This window comes from Labeo rohita, chromosome 22 (assembly GCF_022985175.1).
Source record: "Labeo rohita strain BAU-BD-2019 chromosome 22, IGBB_LRoh.1.0, whole genome shotgun sequence".
Lineage (NCBI taxonomy): Eukaryota > Metazoa > Chordata > Actinopteri > Cypriniformes > Cyprinidae > Labeo > Labeo rohita.
The window spans coordinates 31,767,800-31,788,204 of record NC_066890.1 but is presented as its reverse complement, the minus strand read 5'-3'; the positions used below and the strand labels follow the sequence as shown (position 1 = coordinate 31,788,204).

At 37.1% G+C, this 20,405-nt stretch overlaps 1 protein-coding gene, 1 long non-coding RNA gene and 1 pseudogene across 3 annotated transcripts; all 3 read right to left on the bottom strand.

The window, feature by feature from the left end:
• Positions 1-4,916: 4,916 nt before the first annotated feature.
• LOC127154027 (interferon-induced protein 44-like) lies at positions 4,917-11,137 on the bottom strand. Of its 2 annotated transcripts, none has more exons than XM_051095402.1 (8): positions 11,094-11,127; positions 9,735-10,224; positions 6,805-6,865; positions 6,531-6,726; positions 6,285-6,437; positions 6,045-6,216; positions 5,826-5,926; positions 4,917-5,560 (listed from the first exon to the last, which is right to left on the bottom strand). In XM_051095402.1, exons 2-8 carry the CDS (start codon positions 10,222-10,224, stop codon positions 5,390-5,392), a joined length of 1,344 nt encoding a protein of 447 aa, XP_050951359.1. In that variant the 5' UTR covers positions 11,094-11,127; the 3' UTR covers positions 4,917-5,389. The 2 variants fall into 2 exon arrangements, with proteins under 2 accessions (XP_050951359.1, XP_050951360.1); XM_051095403.1 differs by having other exon boundaries at positions 4,919-5,560; positions 11,052-11,137.
• A 1,541-nt stretch (positions 11,138-12,678) lies between these two features.
• On the bottom strand, positions 12,679-15,693 carry LOC127154037 (interferon-induced protein 44-like; annotated as a pseudogene).
• A 1,885-nt stretch (positions 15,694-17,578) lies between these two features.
• Positions 17,579-20,397, bottom strand: LOC127154038 (uncharacterized). Its single transcript, XR_007825394.1, has 3 exons — positions 20,342-20,397; positions 18,753-18,822; positions 17,579-17,665 (listed from the first exon to the last, which is right to left on the bottom strand). It is a non-coding gene; the product is annotated as an uncharacterized LOC127154038 (long non-coding RNA).
• Between the last annotated feature and the right edge of the window lie 8 nt (positions 20,398-20,405).

Genomic DNA, 20,405 nt, shown 5'->3' with positions numbered 1-20,405 from the left:
TAATTTAATTATCTAAAAGAACCTCCCCAGAACATTCCCTGTAGGTTATTTTTAAGTTCTATTTTATAACCTTGATCGAACGTTCCCTGTAGGTTATTTGTAGGCTACGTTCACACTGTCAGTTTTTGGGACTGACAACTGCATTTATCTACTGGTGTGAGTCTTGAAATGTCCCATCAACAAACTATTCTGCAGAATTTAATGTCTGAAATAAGCTTTAATAAAGTGTAGACATTAAAGTTATCAAATCGCATTACAGTGATAATATAATTTTAATTTTATGGCTGAAATTAAGCCATTAATTTTATTTTGCTAAAATGAACGAAATGATAAAAAAGGTTTGTTTATTTTGCTGAACGAGTCGGTAAAATGATCCAAACTTCCCATCACTACATGCTACGCTCTCCACTCATGCCCTCAGACACTCTATGCCGATTAACATAGAATTTGCATACAGGTTGACTTTGAAAATGAAAACGAAAATGAAAAGTGTGAAATAAAAGAGACAATAAAATGAAAACTAAACTTTACATTTTAATTTGATTTGTGTCACTATTATTGCGTGAACATTAGTAAAAGGCTTTGTAAAAATGTATTTGCATTTTCTTTTTCACGTTTGGCTTTCCATTTTAATATTGGCAGTCTTGCCTCGAGATTGCAGTGAGAATGAAAAGTCAAATCACCAACTGCATTTTATTTTTCAAATTGACATGGACAATGCGTTGTCACAGTGAAAAATAAAATGAAAGTTAAATCTTTTCATTTTATTTTCAATTCTGGCACATATTTTGCGTATAGTTTTCTATAATGAAATTGTTAATCTGGTTTTCATTTTCATTTTTATCGTTTAATTAATTTATTTAAATTTGGTAGAAAATACCTTCCATACCTCTGAGTCTGGCACTCGTGTAATTGAAAAATAAACGGTCTTTTCGTTTTACTGACTGACTGATATATATATATATATATATATATATATACATACATATATATATATATATATATATATATATATATATAAATGAAGAGTTCAGATGCAAAACCAGCTAAAAGCCATCTCGGTCAAAAATGAGATAATGATACTGAGTGGATGTTCTCGACAAATATTATACGTCCATCAAATACTTTTTCTTCAAACTCGCTAAACTACCGACCTCAGCCCAATCAGAAGTACCGGTACTTACATAGAAACCTAAATGCATTTTTTAAAGAAAGACGTCAGATGGATTTAGCTGGTTTTGCATCTGAATATATATATATGTATATACAGGGTGGGCCATTTATATGGATACACCTTAATAAAATGGGAATGGTTGGTGATATTAACGTCCTGTTTGTGGCACATTAGTATATGTGAGGGGGCGAACTTTTCAAGATGGGTGGTGACCATGGTGGCCATTTTGAAGTCGGCCATCTTGGATCCAACTTTTGTTTTTTCAATAGGAAGAGGGTCATGTGACACATCAAACTTATTGGGAATTTCACAAGAAAAACAATGGTGTGCTTGGTTTTAACGTAACTTTATTCTTTCATGAGTTATTTACAAGTTTCTCTTTGTTCACAGCCATTGACATGTCGAAGAGGTTAACACGTGAGGAGCGGATCGAAATTGTGTTGATATCTGGTGAACGCAGTAACCGGGTCATTGCAGCAGATTTCAATGCAAGACACCCTACGAGACCACCCATCTCCCATGCTACAGTTAGCAAACTGCTTGCTAAGTTTCGTGAAACTGGTTCAGTGTTGGATTTGCCAAAATGTGGACGCATGAAAACCGTCACTAATGAAGAAACATCAGTGGCTGTCCTAGCTTCATTCAGCAAGAGCCCACAGCGTAGCACTCGCCGCATGTCACTGGAGAGTGGCATTAGTTGAACATCCCTTCGGCGGATATTAGCTACTCACAAATGGCACCCTTACAATCTCAACGAGGATGACCCAGATCGGCGTACAGAATTTGCAGAATGGGCAAAACAAAAATTGGAACAGGACCCTCAGTTCACGCAGAAGATTTTGTTCAGTGATAAGGCAAACTTTTATGTGAATGGTGAAGTTAACAAACAAAACCACCGCTATTGGTCTGACACTAACCCACATTGGATAGATCCCTCTAAGACTGTTGGAACAAAAAAAGTGATGGTATGGTGTGGTATATGGGGTACAAAGATAGTGGGGCCATTCTTCATCAATGGAAACCTCAAGGCCACTGGATATTTGAAATTGCTACATGATGATGTGTTTCCCTCTTTATGCACTGAAGCTGGCACGTTCCCTGAGTTTTTCCAGCAAGATGGTGCACCACCACATTATGGGTGTCAGGTCCGAGCATTCCTAGATGAACAGTTTCCTAAAAGTGGATTGGTCGTTGTTGGGCCAGTTGAATGGCCCCCAAGGTCTCCCGATCTGACCCCCTTAGACTTTTATCTTTGGGGTCATCTGAAGGCAATTGTCTATGGTGTGAAGATACGAGATGTGCAGCACCTGAAACTACGCATACTGGAAGCCTGTGCTGGCATTTCTCCTGCGGTGTTGCTATCAGTGTGTGAAGAGTGGAAGAAGAGGGTTGCATTGACAATCCAACACAATGGGTAGCACATTGAACACATTTTATAAGTGGTCAGAAACTTGTAAATAACTCATGAAAGAATAAAGTTACGTTAAAACCAAGCACACCATTGTTTTTCTTGTGAAATTCCCAATAAGTTTGATGTGTCACTTGACCCTCTTCCTATTGAAAAAACAAAAGTTGGATCCAAGATGGCCAACTTCAAAATGGCCACCATGGTCACCACCCATCTTGAAAAGTTTGCCCCCTCACATATACTAATGTGCCACAAACAGGACGTTAATATCACCAACCATTCCCATTTTATTAAGGTGTATCCATATAAATGGCCCACCCTGTATATATATATATATATATATATATTATTTTTTAACAATGTTACAATTAAATACTTTTTTTAAATCTGAGAAACGCCTTTCATGAAAACGATAGCCTTTACGATAAAATTGTGTTTTAAAATCTAGAACATTAATAGGTCTACTATTTACCTATGTAAATATATCATAACCCATTTACTATGATATATAGGCTATATCAAGTATGAAGCTTACCTTTTAACGGTAACTTTGTGCATAAAATACCAAAATGCTCTTCGTGCAAGATCAGGATTCTTACACCAACCAGAACAAGCCCCTTCTATAAAACAACTGTGCTCTGCCCTTTCCATATAACAGCGGAAATAACCTTTGAATAGTGATCACGTAGGACCTAAATAATTCTGATGCACGCGAGCTTAAAGTTGTGATGTTAACAAAATATCTGTTTAAATATTAGCACTTAAACTGCACTTAAATGTTAGACCTATCGAAAGGTTATTAAGAAAGCTCTGTCTGTCTGTCTATCTATCTATCTATCTATCCATCTAAGAACTGATTATATACTTTGCACTTTTTTATTTTACAAAGTAGTCAGAACATAAAGTGAAAGTAGCCTGAACGTCACAACAAAAGTGAAGAATCCACAATCCTTTAATTCCTCCTCCTCAGGATAGAAGAACAAGTGTAAAAAGTACAGAGAAAATACACAAATTGAATTAATATTTCATATAAAAAAATAAGAAGTAGAACTTCTTTGTATTTGGTGCAAATGACCAGTGTGTGACTAGCTTTTATCAGGTTATATAAATTATTTGAAAAACTTTTGATTTGGCCTTTTTTGAATCTGTCCTCAGCCGCAAGAACTGAGAAAACAATGTATTTAGGGCTGCCCTCCACAGGACGAATATCAGGGGTCTCCAAACTTGGACCTGGAGGGCTGGTGTCCTGCAACCCCAATTAAATACACCTGAACCAGCTAATCAAGGACTTAAAGGCATACAAGAAACTTGCAGGCAGGTATATAAAGTTTCTACAGCAAGTCCTGTAGAAACAGACCATGTGATCATGTGACCATGTCACCTTTGACTTGATGTAGGAACTCAGATAAAGCTTTTGAAGGTCCTTATCCACTAGAGGAAGCTTTTCTGTTCAGCTTTCAAGGCAACTGATTGAATGTCAAGACCAGTCTTGGTTCGCAGTTATCTCTTTTAGTTTCGCCTAGTTGTTGATCATCATGAAGGAAGGCTATTGCCATTTGTGTTGTGTGACACCATGGGACTGGAGGAGCAATCAGGTGCAGGACTGGATATTGAGGACATCAGCAGCATTCTTCAAGGTCACGTACCAGACTGCTATAAAGTAAGTGCATTAAGATGGTTCACATATTACCCACTGTGTTCATGTTTCTGCATATAAAAGTGTATACAAGATTTTGGTGGTGTCTATCACATACACCACAGAGTGGACCTTCTCCTGTAGAGATGCAGGTCTGGACATCTTTTGCTCATCAGGTTGAAATGGTACTGTGGGGTTGAACTAAATGCAGAGGATTTATAAACCAGTGGCCCAATAGCCGACCACTGTCGGAAATGATAAGAAGAACGCAAATGAACCGCAGCCACTATCTGCCGCAACTTTGCCACCAGTGGTCGGCCGCCAGTCACAGCTGGTTGTCAACCAAAAAAGTTAAATAAAATGTATCTGTATCTGAATCTGTAGCTCACCTTTCACAGTCAGCTTTCTCTGTGGAAAAAAAATCGACGACTATTAGCTTTTCTCTTCATCATTGTCCTCATCATTAATCAAAGCTTGCTCAGGAAGAACAGTAGCCTGCTACAGAGGTAAAATTTGGGCCTACTAGATTTGTCTGTGTATTTTTTTAGGCTTATTCAGTTACATGATTGGGTTTCTGTGAAGCTTGTACAAAAACAAGCATGTTTCTTCTAGCGTGCATGTAAAAAGCTCACTGTCATGACATTAGTTCAGGGGGAAGGCTTTTATTATTTGGCTATTCCAAAAGTGCATGTATTTACTTATTTTTAATATGTAATTAAAAATGTTAAATTGAATGTAATCAAGTATATATATGTATATACACACACACACAAAAGGTTAGTCGTAGGCCTGTGTGTATAATCAATTGCTTACAGTCCTAAAAGAAATTTTAAGGTTCCGGCACAGATTCAAAAAGTCAGCACTTTTAATAATCAAAAAGAATCATAAGAAGCTATTTTTTATGCTTATACATAGTTTAGCATATTGAAGTCTCTGTTTTTCTTTGCAGTACTAACACATCATTCACCCTTATCATGGCACAACAATATTACAAGAAACTATAAAAGCGATGATAATATTGTAACATACAGATTAAGTGATAAATTAATATTATGTTTGATTATGAAATATATAGAATGGACAAACAGTGGAGAATACCAATCTTCTGATTTAAGATGAGTCATTGTGCTGATCCAGAAGTATAAACGCTATCACTGCAGCACATTATGGCCTAAAATAAATCAACATCATCCAGATAGTCGTCTGCTAAGCGAAGCATCTGCTGTAGAGCGGTGAGCAGCAGGACGTCACAGTTGAACTCCAGCTCCAACTCTTCACTGTAGTTCTTCACCGGTAACACACAAGACACCGGCACACCCAACCGAGAGCTCACCTCCTGAACCTGCACAGACAAAACAACATCTCACTCACTCTGAGTCCTGTAGGAATAGAGCACAGGTGTCAATCTCAGTTCCTGGAGGGTCACAGCCCTGCAGACTTTAGATTCAACCCTAATTAAATGCACCTGATCCAGCTAGTCAAGTCCTTCAGTCTTATTTGAAAACTGCATGGTTTGTGTATTGGAGCAGGTTTGGAACCAAACTCTGCAGGGCTGTGGAGTTTGACACCCTTGGACCAGACCATGTGATTATGTGACCGCATCTCACCTTTGCTTTGATGTAGGAACTGAGATAAATCTGGTAAAGGTCCTTCTCTACTTGAGGACATGCTTCATCTACTTTTGTCATCAGGACCATCTGGGGAATGCCTGAAATTGTGTAAATAACCAACATTTTGCATAAGACTTCACATCTGGCTAACTGAGTATTTGGGATATATCATTTGTAAATTATAATTTAGCCTTGAAATAATGTTAGATCACTTACTCAGTGAGTTTATTTCTTTGCGTATCACAGCAATTTTTTCCTCTACTTTTTCAGACATGAGGGAGATTTTGCTGGCGTCTATCACGTACACCACGCAGTGGATCTTCTCCTGTAGAGATGCAGGTCTGGACTTCTTTTGCTCATCAGGTTGAAACGGTGCAAAGGGGTTGAACTAAATCAAGAGGATTTAGCATGAAACAAACATCATTGATACTTCAACCTGAACATGAGTGCACTTACTTTATAGCGGTCTGGTACGTGGCCTTGAAGAATGCTCCTGATGTCCTTAATGTCCAGTCCTGCACCTGATTGCTCCTCCAGTCCCATGGTGTCACACAACACAAATGGCAACGGCTTTCCCTGACGACCATCTCTCACTGGATATGTGCGAAACTACCAACCAAGAAGAGCATCACATCAAGAGATGTTTCTCAGACTGAAGAGAGACTTCTGTAAGAAACATCATAAGTCCTGATTAATCTGTACCTGTGTGGTGACACTAGTGCCTGCAAATCCTGAAATGGCTTTGTTGGTCACATGACCAGTGAAGACGGAGTTGATGGAGTTGAAGAAGCTGGATTTTCCAGCACCTACAGGACCAATCATTAGGATTCGAACACGGCTGACAGACGTCACCAGGGGTTTATGATTCCTGATCACTTCCATGAGCTCATCTCTTTGTCTAAGAAATCACAACTTCATTATTTAGGATTAATGTATAAAGTCAACAACAATGAAAGAATATTGAGTGCAAACTTACATAGATGTCAACTGAATATTCCTCCATGGCTTCACCTGGTTCCTGTTTGAGTAGCAAGGAACTGAGGAACCAAAATTGCATTGATCTTTTAACATATAGAGGGCATTATACTATAAAAATACCCTGCTAGGTTTAGAAGTCAAAACTTTGTTGTTAGTCTAAAAACAGCTTATATTGAAGGCAGTCTGAAAAACGACAGCTTTTGGAATGTTCAACATCACTGCCTGTTTAGCCCTGCCCACCAAATCTCGCACAACATTTACCAGAGAGGCGAACGCAGTGTGAGCAAGTCTGCGGTTTTCCTGTGGAACTGGGCTACTTTAACACTGTTGCCATGGGTTGTTTTCTTGTCCGACCCATATAAGTTTATATTTAGCCTCTGAAATGTGATTTTATCAGGGGAACCCCAACAAAAAAATGTGTATTTTGCACCCTGGAATGACATTTGTAATGGGCGACCATCTCAAAACACGACTGGGCTAGTTTTAGGCTAGTTTTGAAAAGTAATTGGGTGGGTTTTGTTGTGAAAACCTGGCAACCGTAGTGAACATGCAAGTCTATGCAGAAAACAAACGATAAAGATGGCTCTGAAAACAACAGGATGCTCTGCATCGCCAATTTGTGGAAAAAAATAACAGTCTTTACATTGCCTTCCTTCTGATCCCAACGTTAGGAAAGAATGGATGAGCTTTATTTTTAATGAAGTTCCAGACCGCGTCAGTAAGAATTCGGTCTTTTGTTTACTTAATTTTACAGCAGAGTCGTTTACAATTACCCATATCTCAGAGAATCAAGGTTACGTTAGTAACCGGAGCGACACAATTCAACACAGAATTTTTTAAAAAGATTGAAACTAAAAGATGAAGCTGTGCTGCCTATATTGGATCTGACAGTTCTCTTTCAAACAATCGCTCTGTATCTCACTATGGGAATGCCCACAGGCGTGATAGACCAATTACACCACATATGTCCGAAGGACGGACCAATCACAGCCCGTACAATGAGTCCACCCCTTTCCCTATACATACAGTGACTGTGATCCCAAAACGGCTTTCTTGTTCTCTCCCCCATGAAGACTTTCCTTCAGGACATAGGTTGCGTTGCTTTCAGTGTATAAACATACCGTCAAGGTTGACGTTGCCGAACACAGTACAGTCAAACAGAAAGAATCTGTTGTGGATTCTCTGCTCTTTACTGAGCTCATTTACAAAGAGAAAATCTGTTGTGGGTTGTCTGCTCGTTACTAAGGGGTTTTTTTTGGCAAGCTAAGTACTGGATTATCTGATTTACCATGTCACAATTATGCCCGGCAGCGTGTGGTTTCATGATCGGGATTCGCACCCGATGTGTATCGCATGCATGGGTATCAAGCATGCCCAGGCTGCAGTGGCAGATACGGAAAGCTGCTTGCACTGTCGTGTAATGCCGGCCTTCTTCAGCAAAAGGGGCTCAACCCCCTCCCCTGCGGGATATTCCTTTATGGGGGGATATTATTGATTCGGAGTCCCCTGAGTTTACACCGCTTTTTGACCAGCAGCTGCTGACGGAGGGCGACGAGATTGAAGGAGATGAAGAGGAAAACGAGATGTTAACTCGCCTTCTTCAAGAGGAGCTGGATGATGAGGAGGAGGATGCTATCCTGTCTGCAGCCCAAGCATCCAGGTGAGGCATTTGAGACCAGTGTCAAAGCGACTGGTCCCGTCATGGGATTTGTCTACGGCAGTGGTTTTCAAACCAGTCCTAGAAGCACCCCTGCCCTGCACATTTTGTATGTCTCCCTCATCTAACACACCTGATTCAACTCATCAGCTCGTTACTAGAAACTGCACAACATGAATTGATCGAACTAGCCTATACCTCTATGGGTCTTCATTCCCCAGAGGGCCTTAGGGCCCATCCTACACAAGGTATTTCTACCTCATGGGCACTGATCAAGGGAATTTCGGTGGGAGATATTTGTGCAGCGGCAAGTTGGACTTCCCCCCATACGTTTATTAGATTTTATCGTCTTGATGTCTCTGCGCCTTCATTGGCTCATGCAGTTCTTAAAGCTGGCTCTTTGGAGAACTAAAGTCTAGTCTGTTCAGCGGCTTTGGAAAGCATGCGTTACGGGAGTTGGCTATATCATTCCCATAGTGAGAAACCGAGTGAGTGTTTGAAAGAGAATGTTAGGTTACTTGTGAGAACTACCGGTTCTCTGAGAACAGAGCAAGGTATCTCACCAAGCTTCCCTTCTCGCATAACACGGGGGAAGACCATGCTTAGAATGCCGTTTTTGGGGATCACAGCTGTATATATAGGGAGAGGGGTGGGCTTCTTGTACGAGATGTGATTGGTCCATCCTTCGGACAGACGTGGTGTAATTGGTGCTTCCATATATCATGCCTGGGGGTGTTCCCATAGTGAGATACCTTGCTCTGTTCTCAGAGAACCGGGGTTACACAAGTAACCTAACGTTTTCATAACATGGTCACTATTGCTCTGTCTCTTCATACAGATCGTTTGATATGTGCTGAGTTATTTATGTGTTTTAAACCTAAATCACAGCGGCATCCATCTATGAGGAATGAATGCACGCTGTTAGCCAATCACTGCAGTTGGCATTTACTTCCGAGTCTACAATCTGCCACGCTTATTCAAACAGAGTGTTCTGCTGAGGGGGGTTAAAAGCAGGAAAGAAAATAGCTTATTATTTCAAATTATGATGTTATTTGATGTAAAAATCTTGATAACATTATAAGTGAACCTCAGAACAGTACAAAATAAAAAACAAAAGCAGTTCACGACCCTTTAAATTCTGATGAATATTGAGTAAAGATTATCAACTTCTGCTGAGTAAGGTTACGAATAGATTAAACAAGTCTGTTAACTAAACAAGCACAAGATATATATTTATTACATAACAGACACTTTTTTTCTGATTGACTTACTTTCTTTGACTTTGTAGACCTCACATTCAGTCAGCTCAGTATCATTCCCATGCAGTCTTTTAGCCATAAAACTGTATGATTTACCTCCTTCCTCATACACAATTTCGCCTTTGTCGTGGCAAAAGTACAACTGTTGGCCAAAGTTGGGCATTCCAGCATCATCAAGGCGTGCATAATGTCCACGGTTAACTTTGCTGTAGACAGGGATCTTGCCTTGAATGCTAAACAGAAAAGCATCTCTATCTGTAATTTGCCGGCCACTTTGAGAATAATTTACACTGGTGTATCCACCAAAGATGTAGCCTGAACGGTTGTAGGCTACAAGTAAGGTGGGACCCTCATTGTCACATTTCTGGTGGAAGGCAGAAGCTTGATATCCATGGACTGAAGCTTTGTAGAGAAGAGACAGTTTTACATTCCCCAGCAGGTCACAGAGCTGCTTTGTTTGCTCTTCATTTAAGTTAGAAGTGAGGGGAGCAGATCGTTGCATCTTTAAGGCAAAACAAAAACGTCATGCAAATATACATTTATATACAAATATAAAATATATTTTGTTATCGCTTTACGAAATACACTGAAAAATGGTGTATAGAAACAACTTTCACTTATAAATTGCTTATAAATCAATTATAAAATTAACAGCACGCATTTAAAAAAAAATTAAGTAGAAAAGACTGAAATAGTATTTTTTTTTTATTTACAACTTTTTTTTTTTTTACAGTGTATAAAACAAAAAGGGAACTTTGGTTTTAATTATGTACACTTAAAGGGTAACAACTCTTTACAGTAAGGTTGTATATAGCTCACTTGCACTAACAATGAACTTACACAACATGTAGGGCTAAATGTTGCTTGAGGTACATACTAAAAAATTTTAATTTTAAAAGATCTATACGTAAACATGATTCATTTTCCGTTACATAATGCTAGTTTAAGCTAGCGAATGCGTTTATTAATGTGAATCTTTATAGTGAAGTGATACTCCTGTAGGGTTTTTTTTTTTTTTTTTTTTGCTAAAGCACAAGAGAGCAGCGGCACTGACTGGTCAGTTTAGCTGGAAATGAAACTGAAACCAGTGGCACGACGTAAAAGCTATAAATGGAATAAAACACCAGATTTTGTGTTTGTGCGTGTGTTTCTAATCGCTGTAATGCAATAACAGTTTCTAAAAGACATATTATTAGCTATTACTATTAGATATTATGGTTAATACTTTCTCGTCTGAACTCGATAGAATTACAGTTAGTTTTTGCATTGTCTACTTTCAAAATGCATATAATAATAATACATATCTTTATGGTTTCTTTATCGGCTTACCTTTAGCGGTATCTTTGTGCACGAAACTATGAAATAGCTTACTTCAGTAAGAGGTGAGCTTCTTGTGTCTGCCAAGAAAACGTTACATTTGGTAGGGTACAGCGGGGGAACCGCCCATTTAGTACTGTGAATTTTCTGTGAAACAAAACTTAAATGTGTCTAAAATTAGCCCATTTCTTTATATATATATATATATATATATATATATATAACAAAAATAGGCTAAATTTGTATTAAGGGGACATTTTGGCGTACAAGTGGGTAAAAGCAGGGTGGAGTAAAATCCCCCCTTTCTGACAAAGCAGTTTTCTTTACATTTACAGCGACATGAGAGTACAAGCCGTTTTAGCTTATAATGAAAAATGCAAGCTAAAATAGTGTAATAATAGAAAAATGTGGATATTTATTAATTTTTAAATTAATTTGAAACATTATTGATGCTGGCTAGCTACTAGCGGATGCTAACTTGAGGTAGCCTAATTTTTCGTAAAGTCCAAATATTTTTATTCAACGACCTACACCATCTGAAATTAGTTTTATATAGTCCTAAATGACCGTAAAGAGTTAAGAGAAAAACAGATATGGGTCATTCTATAACTGTGGGTACATCTCATGTCTGTGAAGTATATTTTCATCAGTATAAAGCCCCTAGTACACAATTATATTTTTCCCAATCACACTACTGTATGTTGAAAAATGATGTTAATATCACATATACAACCCTGGTGTTCAGCTGCCCGATTTTGTAAAGTTGCTCATTCTACTCTGCATTTAAGCATGAAAATTACCTCAAATATAAATTAATTTCATAGTTTTGCCTTCAGTTAGGTTAGGTTATGAAGACATTTGGGTATGTCCTTCAAAAATAATAAGTGTTTATTGTGACATAACTTGTTTTATTTGTGTCCGAAAAACCATTGTCAACTAAATAACCCACTAAAAACAACCCTAAAAAAGAAATAGTTTGTCCCATTCTCGCATAATTTGCACAGTATGATGATATTTCCTCTAGAAGCACATGGATGAAACACTAAAAGTTATGTTCTCTCTCTTTCCCCTAATATTGGTTAAACTAACAAACCTGTGTCAAAAGTGGATTATTGACTGTCAACAGTGTTACACAAGTATTACTGCTGCAAATTTTAACAAGACAGTTTACTAAAACTTATGTTTTGTTCATGAAAATATATATCTAAACATACCATATGCTCATTAGTTTTACACTTCAATGTTGAGTATAGGCCCAAAACACTAAAAATGTCAATTAAGTTACCTGTCAACTGTTTTACCCAGTAAAGGTCACATGGTGGACAGTAGCAAACATAGATGGTATTTTATGCACATATTCCTACTGATCACATTTATTTATATAGCTCTTTATACAATATGGATTGCTTTAAAGCAGCTATGTAAGGCCATGTCTGGGTTTTAGGTGAAAAGTAATTTTTCTTCACACTGTCAAATTCTAAATGTACCCTTAATTATAGAATGACCCATATGTGTATGATCAGCTTCGTCTGCATGAGGTTTTAAAGAAAAAGCGCTGCATTTAAAGTGAAACCTGCCTCATTGGCACCGAACGTTAACAATGCCACTGAACCGAAAGGAACGTGCAAATTTTGCTGATTATTGCTGCTGAAAATGGTTAATTATTGTCATGTTTTGGGCTGTACTAAACGGTGAAACCTGGTCAGTAATATAGACTACGAAATGTTATATCAAATCAAGGAGAAGACTGCACAAGACTGCCTGAGGAACAAAAAGTGTTTGTGGTTGGCCAAACTGAACCAGTGGGAAACAAGTGGATAGTTTATTTTTAATGGCATTCCGGATTGTTCGAAGCATGTTGTTTTGTAAACGAGGCACATGTCATGGAGAGTTCACAAAGAAACATTTGTTGAAAGATTAAGCGTTACTAGATCTGACTGCACCTGCATCACAAATGGTAAGCAAATTATTCATAATGCTTTATCTAGAAATGATAATGATGTTAATGATTGATAATGTTGTCAAAACATTTCCATGCAATAGGGAGGGGGTGGGACATTGACACTGTTTCCTATGCAATGACGTTAGCCAATCATAACAGTGGCAGATTACTGACAAGCCTTAAAGGACACGCCCATTAAAAACAAGTTGTTTTAAACACAGGGTCAGAATAAGCATTAAACATAATAATTTTTCCACATATTTATGTGGGGTTTTTTTGTGCAAAACACAATGGCACTGACAGATAATTAATGTTGTTCACTTTTCCTTTCAGTAGTTTTAATGTTGTGGCTGATCAGTGAAACCCATCTATGCAGCACATTATATGGCCTAAATGGGATCATCATCATCATCCAGGAAGTCGTTTGCAAAGCGAAGCATCTGCTGTAGAGCGGTGAGCAGCAGGACGTCACAGTTGAGCTCCAGCTCCAGCTCCTGACTGTAGTTCTTCACCGGTAACACACAAGACATCGACACACCCAACCGAGAGCTCACCTCCTGAACCTGCACAGACAAAACAACATCTCACTCACTCTGAGTCCTCTAGAAACAGACCATCTGACCAAGTCTCACCTTTGACTTGATGTAGGAACTGGCATAAGTGTCTCGAAGGTCATTCTGCACATTAGGACATGCTTCATCTACTTTTGTCATCAAGACGATCTGGGGAATGGCTGAAATTTCATGGAACAATATGCATTGGTTGAAAGTTATGCAAAATGATCTAAAAATTTTGTTAGTTTGCTTACCGAGTGAGTTTATTTGACTACGTATAGAATAAAGTTTTTCCTGTAGTTTGTCAGACATGAGGGAGATTTTGGTCGTGTCTATCACATACACCACACAGTGGATCTTCTCCTGTAGAGATGCAGGTCTTGAGGCCTTTTGCTCATCAGGTTTAAACGGTGCTGTGGGGTTGAACTGAATCAAGAAAATTTAACAGGAACTTCAATCTGAATTGTTAATTCATACTTTAAAGCATTTTGGAAATAAGTGAGCCTTCTTTATGCTCTTACTTTATAGCGGTCTGGTACGTGACCTTGAATAATGCTGCTGATGTCCTCAATATCCAGTCCTGCACCTGATTGCTCCTCCAGTCCCATGGTGTCACACAACACAAATGGCAACGGCTTTCCCTCACGACCATCTTTCACTGGATATGTGCGAAACTACCAACCAAGAAGAGCATCACATCAAGACCTGGAGCCATCAAGAGATGTTCTTCAAACTAACTAACTGTTAAATCTGTACCTGTGTGGTGAGACTAGTGCCTGCAGATCCTGACATGGCTTTGCTGGTCACATGACCCATGAAGATGGAGTTGATGGAGTTGAAGAAACTGGATTTTCCAGCACCTACAGGACCAATCATTAGGATTCTGACTCGACTCACAGACGTCATCAGGGGTTTATAATTCCTGATCATTTCCATGAGCTCTTATTTTTGTCTACAAAACAGATCACAACTTAATGATTGAAAATAAGTCAAAAAATAAGAAAAAGAAAACACTGAGTGGAAACATACTTTGCTGTCCAAAGAATATTCCTCCATGGCTTCTCCTTCACACTAAGCTAAGGTTAATAATAGAAACAACATAAAATAGTTAGAACAACAGAAATGGAATAATTGAATTTAAGAGACTAGACTTAACATGATAGACTTACTCTGTTTGACTTTGTACACCTCACATTCAGTCAGTTCAGAGGTGTCACCATACAACTTTTCAGCATTAAAGCTGAATGAATTACCCAACTTTTCTTCCACAACTGGTTGATTTTCATAGCAAAAGTACAATTGTTGACCAAAGTTGGGCACTCCAGCATTATCAAAGCGAGCACAATGTCCACTGTTAACTCTGATGCAGAGAGGGGCTCCATATCGAATGCTGAACAGGAAAGCCTCTTTATCTGTAATTTTCTGCCCCCTTTGAGCATAATCTACACTGGTGTATCCACCAAAGATGTAGCCTAAACAGTTGTAGGCTACAAGTAAAGTGGGTCCCTGACGGTCACATCGCTCATGGAAGGCAGAAGCTTGATATCCATGAACTGAAGCTTTGTAGAGAAGAGTCAGTTCCAGGTTCCCCAGCAAGACACGGAGCTGCTTCCTTTTCTCTTCTGTTAAATCTGCAGCAATGGGAGCCATGTCTTCCCCAAAACTGTTTTGCATTTTAAGACAAAACAGTTACATATTACGTATACACCGTCAGAAAAAAAGGTACAGTTCTGTCGCTGGGGCGGTACCCAAAGGTACATTTTTGTACCTTAGCTACCCCCAAACAGTACATTTTAGTACCTTAAAAGTACATATTTGTACCTTTTCACTTTGTGAAAGTAACAATTATAATAACTAGTTAAAAGATAAAGACTAGTTTCAGATAAAGACTAGTTTCAGATAAAAGAAACGCCTTTTTACTTTTGAAACCGACTGCGTATACGATTACAATAAATTGCTCATGTTCACACTAGAATAAGTAGAATATGTAATATTACATATTACATATAATATGTAATATATGTAAAAAATATATATATATATTTATGTCGACAATAATTAATGCTTACCTGTTCGAGCTTTGCTGTGTTCCAGACAACTTAGTTCTTTCCTACCTCCTACTTGGAAATGACGTTTAGAACGCCGCTTGAAGTCGGACATCCGAGCTGTGAACTCAGGGCAGATCGATCAACCCGATATCAGCGAAACGCGTCATTTGACGTCACTGCATCCAACGAGGATAGTGTGGAGCTAGGCCTACCTTGCAGTTTATAAAAAATAAAGTAAATAATAATAAAAAAAGGACTGTGGAGAGAGACAAAAAAGGAGCTAGGCCTACCTTGTGTCAAACTTAACTTTACACATTCGTTTTTGGTTCACATTCGCTGTTTTCAAAACAAACGACGGCATTTTATGTATTTTTTTATATTTTTGCCATAGCCTAATTGACAAAAACACAAAATGCTCTCGTTGTGTCATGGCGACATCATGAGGTCAATATGTGGAATTCACTGAGATTTGAAGTGGGACATTTCAACTCGGATCGGATGTTCCTACTTCTGACCTCGTCTTGAAGATGCCACGGTCTTTCTCCGACATGTGCAACTACACCGGCATCTCGAGATGGTAGGGACTTTCTTCGCTGGCCACTTATATAATTTGATGTAAAGCTTTTAATTCTAAAAACTACATGTCAACAAAATAACACCATATACCACAGGACTGCCATTTGTAAGCATTTATCACAAAGTTTGTTAATAAAGTTCGCTTATGTTTGATATTCGCTGCGATTACTGTAGTTATTCTGTTCTGAACATCAGATGTATTCTAGTTGGTTGAATAAAAACAGATGGACTTTGTTTAAAAATGACAGCATCAGCTAACAATTTTTTTCAAACAGGCTATTATAAATTTGTAATATTGATTATATTCCTTTTCATTTTAAGCTAGTACTCTGATTGCTTAAAATTGCTTTGTCAGACTGGGGGCATTTTACCTACCCATGGGTGCCCCCTTGATACAAATTTAATTTTTATTAAAAATCTAATAACATAACTCATTTTTCATACTTGGTTTATAATTTATGTCATTGTCACTAAAACTATGATAACTTTTAACACATTTAACTTTCACAGAAATAATTGCACACTCCTTAAAGGGGCGTTTTCCCCCACTTTACAATTTATTATCTGTCAAAATGACAGAAACCACTTTGAAATATCACGCAATGAGGAAGTTAATAAACTTTTTTATTAAGACAACTTATGCTGCATAGGGTAGACTTAGTCATTTTGGGGCCCTGAGCAAATTCCAGGTATATGGGGCCCAACACAATAACTATGTGCTCTTTTATGCCCAACTCTTATTTTGCTCGCTCTCATAGTTTATAATTTAGTGAATTGATTTATCCCTTCACAACCAGTACTTAGTCAACCTGATGCTATTCTAAAGCCATATTAAGCTACCCCTTTTTTTCTTTTTGCGTCACAAAATAAATAAATACATTTTAAAAATGCTTGCACTTGTGCATATAATAAATTGTAAACCTTTTTTTACAAACATAAAATGCAACTCATTCCATATTTCTAGTGTTCTGAAGGCAGACGGTAGGGTTTGCCAAGAAACAAATCGAAAATGTGATCTGTTATTACACTCTAAAAAGTGCTGGGTTAAAAAAAAAAAATAACCCAACCTTAACCCAGCCGCTGGGTAACTATGGGACAGAACACGCATTGGGTTGTTTTGACCCAAGTGCTGGGTTTAACCATTTGACCCAGAATGCTGGGTTGTTTATTTGACCCAACCAGTGTGTGAGGTTAACTTTGTTGCTGAGTTAAACATAACCTAAACATTGGGCTATTTGTTGCCTTATTGCCTTGCTACCTTTATATTTACCAAAAATAATAAAATCACAAAAGAATGTAAAATTATTATTGCTTTCCTGTAATACAGTTAGAAAAACATACAAAAAAAAAAAAAAAAAGCAACTGTAAACATCGATTTAATTAGTTTTATTTCTTTTTAAAACAATTTTTTAAATGGGTGCAGCGGTCACGGCCCGTAACAAAGGCGAAGGTCTGGGATGTCGTTGTCTCGTCCCCAAGGCACAAATCCACCATGCTGGTCCCCACCTGTTACATATACGACACTTAGTCTTGAAGACACTTAAGCCTGAGAAAAATTCTCTTTTTAGAAGAAAATTTCAAACTGCACATTTTTAGTCTTTTACATCTGAACACTTCATACAGTGGCGGCCAAAATGATTGGAACGCTAGTATTTTCACCAGCTAAACAATTGTTTTCAGTGATTTCTATTTTTTTCTTCTAGAACATAAGAATAATACAGTGCAAACTGTGAAACTTATCTCAATCAAAACAACACATTGAAACACTTTCATATGAAAATTTCTTCATTGCTTTAAATAATGAAATTGTAATAAAAATAAATATAAATTATAATGGTATTAAATGCAAATGAATCCCCACCCCCATTCAACTACTGCAGGTTAAGTTTAGGTATGGGTGGGATTCAGGGATGTAGAATATGCTCATGAAGAATAAGGCTTCAGTATGTGCTTTATAAGTACTAATTAACAGCCAATACACAAACTAATAAGCAACTAGTTAAGTGTTACTGTACCATTGCATTTACCAGTTGATGTATCAAATACAGTTGAATTTTGTTTCTATAGTCATGTCACCCAGCTCTTAATGCACCTTTCCATCTTGCTGGGCACAGGCAACAATTTGATCAGCAATTGTAGCCCAGTTTACAAAAAGTCTGTCTCTGAATGTACCTTCCTGAAGTCTTGTGAAATCTGATCAAATTTGAAAAAAATAAAAAAAATAAAATAAAGATAAAGCTTTTAAATGTTAGATTGATTGCTTGATTTTATTGCCATACCAGTGTCTAATAAAAACAAACAAAAAAAAAAAATAAAAAAAAAAAAGGAAAAATGGAAAGTAGAGATTGCCAAGAAGAAAAGAGCAGAGCCATCAGTTGAAAAGCGCCCGGCCGCCCAGCAGAGATACAAGCGTGCTAACTACAAAACAACCTAACATTAACACCAAGGACTGCTTTCGTGCAAATGTGTGCGAGCACAGAAATAGTCATATTGAAGATTAAAGCCACTACTGACACACAGCTTCCAAAATAAAGCTTCCAGTATTAAAAATCATTAAGAAACAACTTGAAGGACATAAAAGAGATGCACTTACTTCTGAAAAATGAAGATGCCGATGACATATTAAATCTGAGGTGATCCATCAAGCCATATTCTTCCACACTCTACAAAACATGTTAAAGCAGCATTTAGCCATTAGATATCAATATAAAAAGAGCTAATTAGGAGAAAAAACAAGCAGCTAAAGGAAAAAAAAAAAAAAAAAAAAAAAAAAAAAACCCAATATATATAAAACTGTACACTACTAGTCATAAGTTTTTGAACCGTAAGATTTTGAAATTTTTTTTTTACAGAAGTGTCTTCTGTTCACCAAGCCTGCATTTATTTGATCCAAAGTACAGCAAAAACAGTAAAATTCTGAAATATTTTTACCATTTAAAATAACCATTTTCTATTTGAATATATTTTCAAATGTAATTCATTCTTGTGATTTCAAAGCTACATTTTTAGCATCATTACTCCAGTCACATGATCCTTCAGAAATCATTGTAATATTGATTTGCTGCTCAAAAAAACATTATTATTATCATTATTATGATGTTAAAAACAGCGGAGTATAATTTTTTTCAGGTTGCTTTGAATAGAAAGTTCAGAAGAACAGCATTTATCTGAAATAGAAATCTTTTGTAACATTACAAATGTCTTTATCATCACTTTTGATTAATTTAAAGCATCCTTGCTAAAGAAAATAATTCCCATTATTTCTTCCCCTAAAAAAAAATACTGACTCCAAGCTTTTAAATGGTATACACTATAAGGTTATAAAAGCTTTTTATTTCAAATAAATGCTGATTGTTGGATCTTTCTATTCGTCAATGAATCCTGAGAAAAAAAAAAAAAAAAAAACAAAAAAAAAACAACTGTTTTAAATATTACAACAACAACAACAACAACAACAACAACAACAACAACAACAACAACAAGTTTCTTGAACAGCAAATCAGCATATTAGAATGATTTGTAAAGGATTGTGTGACACTGAAGACTGGAGAAATGATGAAAATTTAGCTTTGATCAAAGGAATAATCAGATTTTTAAAATATACAAATTGAAAACAGTTATTTCAAATATTAAAAATATTTCAAAATGTAACCGTATTGGTGTAATTTGGATAAAATAAATGCAGGCTTTGTAAGCAGAAGGGACTTCTTTAAAAACATTAAAAATCTTACTGTTCAAAAACTTTTGATTGGTTGTGTATATCTCATAAGTCTTAAAAAAAAAAAAAAAAAAAAAAAAAAAAAAAAAAAAACACGATTTCCAGGGAATTTTTGAAATATTTCGAAGCTTTTGGAGCCCACAATCCCTTTCCACTACAGATTTTTCTGATGCAAATGTATGCAACTATTTGCAAAATTAGTTAATGATCTTGCATCATATATAAAGCATGCCAATTTAAAATCTACAGTATTTTGTGGAATGGGTGGTAAAATGTGTAAAAGTGGGCCAAGATTCTCTACATCCTTCTTGGAAGCTGACAGCATAATTGAATTAGCCATTCAATGAACATCCGGCCAACGTGTAGGACTTCATGAATGACAGGCCAAATCCAAATCTGGCCTGTGCATTTTAATGCAATTATAGCCGACTGATATAAAAAAAAAAAATTGAAAATTTACTCACCTTGCAAGCTGCCCAGATTGTAGATGAGCTTGTCTCTTCAGCACACAACAGATTTGTAGAAATT